This window comes from Bombina bombina, chromosome 7, assembly GCF_027579735.1.
Source record: "Bombina bombina isolate aBomBom1 chromosome 7, aBomBom1.pri, whole genome shotgun sequence".
Classification (NCBI taxonomy): domain Eukaryota; kingdom Metazoa; phylum Chordata; class Amphibia; order Anura; family Bombinatoridae; genus Bombina; species Bombina bombina.
Window position 1 is genome coordinate 594,863,556 of NC_069505.1, and position 5,971 is coordinate 594,869,526.

The 5,971-nt window shown below is 38.1% G+C and overlaps 1 protein-coding gene across 1 annotated transcript; it reads left to right on the plus strand.

Annotated features, from left to right (window-relative positions):
• The first annotated feature begins 2,632 nt into the window (after positions 1 to 2,632).
• Positions 2,633 to 5,634, plus strand: LOC128667178 (E3 ubiquitin/ISG15 ligase TRIM25-like). Its single transcript, XM_053722107.1, has one exon. It carries the CDS (start codon positions 2,670 to 2,672, stop codon positions 4,260 to 4,262), a length of 1,593 nt encoding a protein of 530 aa, XP_053578082.1. The 5' UTR covers positions 2,633 to 2,669; the 3' UTR covers positions 4,263 to 5,634.
• Positions 5,635 to 5,971: the final 337 nt, after the last annotated feature.

The window sequence follows — 5,971 nt, forward strand, 5'->3', positions numbered from 1 at the left end:
GAGACTAGAGTGTTTTTGTAGGTACGATAAGTAAAATTTCTCATATTTCAAGATCCAAATTGCCTGCAGAGTATCAGTGAAAAACTTTATGAAAAATAAATGTTAAAAAGAGAAGTAGCAGGGTTAGCCTATAAAGTAAAAATAAATTGCTAATTCTAAAAGCAAGTAGGGTTCTTTCTAAGGTATAAAAAATATAAATTCCATTATTGCCTGCAGAGGATCAATGGAAGACAATATAAAATATACATTTACAAATAGATATGTAGCATGGGTAGCCTATAATTTAAAAATATGGATGATAATTATAAAATAAGTAATTGGAAGTGCAAAATTACACAGACTTACTATAAAATGGGAACATTATAATTTAAAAAAATTTGAAATTATGTTTTTTATAGTGAAAATGTTCATGCAAGGGGAGCAAAATAAATATATGTGGGTGCACTAAAATATATTAGACAGAGAAGCACTATAATGTGGCACTGATCCAACTGACATGAAAGGGAACAGCTCCTGCTCTAAATGCTGTTCAGCAGAGCTGCTCCCTTTCATGCTGTGCCTGCTTGTACTTTATAAAGACAATGGTGTACGTCTGAGGGGGAGTCACGTGCACGTCTGAGGGGGAGTCACATGCACATGCAAGGGGGGTAACGTGCATGTGCAATGGTTAACGTGCACACTCACATGCACACACAATGGGGGGAAAAATGCAAATAGGTTAATCTTGGATTGGAAGATAAAATTTGTCACTTGCAGTGAGCCCATCCTCCTCTAGGTGTGGGACAAGCCTCAGAACAATTGGTAAAACAGACAGGAGAAAAGTAAGTTTTATAATCATTTTACTAAGTTTTTATGTTGAATGCTCATATACATTATAAACTTAATCCTCTATGTGGCTGTATATTTATTTTGGCTTTGTATTTTGTGCTGTGCTGACTGGGTCCTTTAAGTATTAATAAATTTGGTTTAAAAGTTGCACCAAACACTTCACATTGAAGATGAACACATTTATTTAAAGGGACAGTCAAGTCCAAAAAAACTTTCATGATTCAAATAGAGCATGTAATTTTAAACAACTTTCCAATTTACTTTTTATCACCAATTTTGCTTTGTTTTCTTGGTATTCTTAGTTGAAAGCTAAACCTAAAAGGTTCATATGCTAATTTCTTAGACCTTGAAGGCCACCTCTAACATGAAAGCATTTTTTGACAGTTGTTCACCACTAGAGGGCATTAGTTCATGTGTTTCACATACATAACATTGAGCTAATGCAGTTAATTTACAGAGGAGTGAGCACTGATTGGATAAAATGCAAGTCTGTCAAATGAACTGAAATAAGGGGGCAGTCTGCAGATTCTTAGATACAAGGTAATTTACAGAGATAAAACGTGTATTATAATAACTGTGTTTTGTTATGCAAAACTGGGGAATGGGTAATAAAGGTATTATCTATCTTTTTAAACAACAACATTTCTGGTGTTGACTGTCCCTTTAAGTATATTTTCTGATATTGCAGAACTCAGAGTGCTGTATATAAGTATCCTTTGTAGTAGACTTTACCTACTAACATAGATATCATTTTTTGTTTTGATACATAGCACTTTAGATCCATAATAGGCATATAACAAATTATTTTAGAAAATATTGAAAGTTCTGAAAATAAATTATGTAGTGCCATTGTTATTTTTCTTTAGAAATAAACTTTACTTTGGGTCTGTAGACAAAACAGATATATTTTTGTGAGCACATAAAGACACATTCCTTAACAAAACTACATGTGTTGTGCTTTTTACTTTTAAAAAAAATATTTGGGGTCTTGTGAAAAGTGATTCTCTTTCAAATAAGGGACCTTTGTGATCTTTGGCTAGTAAAGAAGCTGAGATTGATGGGTTTGACCACCCTCCCCCCATCCAGCTGAATTCACTACCAGTCACTCCCTGGTTCTGACCCTACTGTGATGTCACCATGCGAATGTGTGTGATGTCACTGGCACTACCGTGTAGCCTTCGGAGCACTACCCCCTATACCAGCACCAATCAGTCTGTAGTGTGTGGGATCACAGACAACTGCCTCATATTAGTGATCCCCCTTTAATGACACAATGGGACACCATACGCACACAGACAGCAATACACATAATGATATGTTGTCATCCTGCAAATTGAAGGGGTTAATCTATGAAATTTGAGCAATTAATAATATGATAATCAGAAAGTTCATTTATCTTTGTAATTAAGTGTTTGTACCTTTAAGAAATATAAATATAACAATCTGTTTATTGCAAGTCATGAAATTATTAGTGATGTGAAAACAATTTGCATTAAATCACATTAAGTGTCATCAGAATTGAAAGAACGTTCTAGTATAAAAAAATTATGTTTTAGCATCTTATTGTGAAACAAATTGCTTTCTTTTAAATTGCATTTAACCCTTGCTAGTGGGTAAAATACATAAACAAAGTTGTACTCCTAATATTTCATGTGATGTCATCAGATACACAAATTACAGAGCACTACAGAACATTTATCAGAGTTTACAAACCTGCCCTGGTCACTACAGTCTGGGACATAAAGAGTTAACAGGCAGAGCACATAGTTACGTAACTGCCACGCCCTTGTGCTGAATAGGAATATAATGTAAGTTTTGTTTCCTGCTGCTGAATTACAATAATGGCGACTGCTGATCTGAGAGAGGAGCTAACCTGCCCCATCTGCCTGAGCATTTATACAGATCCTGTAAATCTCAGCTGTGGCCATAACTTCTGCCTGGGCTGTATTAAGAGTGTGCTGGGTACCCAGGAGGGGTCTGGGGTTTATTCCTGTCCTGAGTGCAGAAAGGGATTCAGTAACCGACCTGAGCTGAAGAGGAACATAGCGCTGTGTAATGTAATGACGCATTTACAGATTACTCAGCCAGAGCAAAAAGACACCGGGGTCTTCTGCACTTACTGTGTTCACTCTCCTGTACCTGCTGCTAAATCATGTCTGCTGTGTGAGGCTTCTCTGTGTGATACCCACCTGAGGGTACACAGCAAGTCTGAGGAACACGTCTTAACTGAACCCACCACTTCCTGGGGTAACAGAAAATGCTCCAAACACAAGGAGCTACTGAAATATTACTGCACTGAGGACGCTGCCTGTATCTGTGTGTCCTGCAACCTGGCCGGAGAGCACAGGGGACACCAGGTGGAGCTGCTGAATGAGGCTTCTGAGAAGAAGAAAAAGAAACTGAGAAATGTTCTGCAGAAACTGAGCACAAATAGAGAGAAGACTGAGAAAAGAGTCCAGAGTCTGCAGGAGCACAGGAGAGGGGTGCAAGAGAAAGCAGCTGGTGTAACAGAGCGACTCACTGCCCTGATTAGGGACATCAGGAAACAGCTGGAAGACCTAGAGAAGCGAGTCCTGAGTGACATCACCCAGCAGCAGGAGCAGGTTTTACTCCCAATCTCTGATCTGATCCAGCAGCTGGAAAAAGAGAAGGACGAGCTGACCAGGAAGATGAGTCACATTGAGGAGCTGTGCAACATGACTGACCCATTAACTGTCCTACAAGAACAGGAATCACACAGAGATGACTTTTGTGGTGCTGAGAAGGGAGATAATGAGGTCACACAGAGAGGTGATAAACAGGTCCCTGCTGGGGGGGATTTAGATGAGGATCTGATCTCAGTGACCTTATACAGAGGTTTAGCTGATATTGTGACTGATGTAAAGAGAGATATCTATATGCAGGTTACATCAGACATATTATTGGATATAAACACAGCTGCTAATGATGTTATTGTATCAGGTGACCTGAAAACTGCATCCTGGTCAGATATAAACCAGCAGCGACCAGGAACACCAGTGAGATTTACACTTGCTCCTCAGGTATTAAGTACCAGGAGCTTTTCCTCAGGACGACATTACTGGGAAGTGCAGATCAGTAAATCAGGGGACTGGCGTGTAGGGGTTTGTTATACCAGTATGGGGAGGGGAGGAGATCAGTCTGTGATAGGAGAGAATAACAAGTCCTGGTGTTTGTATAGTGATTATAATAAAGGTCTTTACATGATACATAACACAATAAACACCTTATTACACCCCCCTCTATCATGTGACACAGTAGGAATACTGCTGGATTATAAGGCTGGTTGTCTGACCTTTTATGAGCTGTGTGACCCGATCAGACACTTACACACCGTCACTGTCACCTTCACTGAGCCTCTTCATGCTGCATTTAATATATGGGATGATGGTGCCTGTGTGAGAATCCTGCGCTAGATACACTGTCACATAATAATAATGCTGCATTCTGTGTATATAAAGATGTTGCCTGTGTGAGAATCCTGCACTAGATACACTGTCACATAATAATAATGCTGCATTCTGTGTATATAAAGATGGTGCCTGGGTGAGAATCCTGCACTAGATACACTGTCACATAATAATAATGCTGCATTCTGTGTATATAAAGATGGTGCCTGGGTGAGAATCCTGCACTAGATACACTGTCACATAATAATAATGCTACATTCTGTGTATATAAAGATGGTGCCTGGGTGAGAATCCTGCACTAGATACACTGTCACATAATAATAATGCTGCATTCTGTGTATATAAAGATGGTGCCTGGGTGAGAATCCTGCACTAGATACACTGTCACATAATAATAATGCTGCATTCTGTGTATATAAAGATGGTGCCTGTGTGAGAATCCTGCACTAGATACACTGTCACATAATAATAATGCTGCATTCTGTGTATATAAAGATGGTGCCTGTATGAGAATCCTGCGCTAGATACACTGTCACATAATAATAATGCTGCATTCTGTGTATATAAAGATGGTGCCTGTATGTGAATCCTGCGCTAGATACACTGTCACATAATAATAATGCTGCATTCTGTGTATATAAAGATGATGCCTGTATGTGAATCCTGCGCTAGATACACTGTCACATAATAATAATAATGCTGCATTCTGTGTATATAAAGATGATGCCTGTATGTGAATCCTGCACTAGATACACTGTCACATAATAATAATAATGCTGCATTCTGTGTATATAAAGATGGTGCCTGTATGTGAATCCTGCGCTAGATACACTGTCACATAATAATAATGCTGCATTCTGTGTATATAAAGATGGTGCCTGTGTGAGAATCCTGCGCTAGATACACTGTCACATAATAATAATGCTGCATTCTGTGCATATAAAGATGGTGCCTGTGTGAGAATCCTGCGCTAGATACACTGATAATAATAATGCTGCATTCTGTGTATATAAAGACGGTGCCTGTGTGAGAATCCTGCACTAGATACACTGTCACATAATAATAATGCTGCATTATGTGTATATAAAGATGCTACCTGTGTGAGAATCCTGCACTAGATACACTGTCACATAATAATAATGCTGCATTCTGTGTATATAAAGACGGTACCTGTGTGAGAATCCTGCGCTAGATACACTGTCACATAATAATAATGCTGCATTCTGTGTATATAAAGATGGTGCCTGGGTGAGAATCCTGCACTAGATACACTGTCACATAATAATAATGCTGCTGCCTGTGAGCCAGTGATGTCTGTGTATTGTGCACATTGTGTATGAACTGGGGATGAAATAAAATAAAATATTTGTGCATGAAAGTCTGGTCTCCTTATGTTACTATAAGCAGGTGTAGGCAGGGGACCACCTAGGGTTGCCAGCTGTCCTTCAAAAAAATACTGGACAGCTAACGGGGGAGGGGGGGTCTTATATACACACACACGTCATGTGACATTTTAGGCAATAGACTGTACATATATATATATATATATGTATGTATGTGTATATATATATATATATATATATGTATGTGTATATATATATATATATATATATATATATATATATATATGTATGTATGTGTATATATATATATATATATATATATGTATGTATGTGTATATATATATATATGTATGTATGTGTGTATATATATAT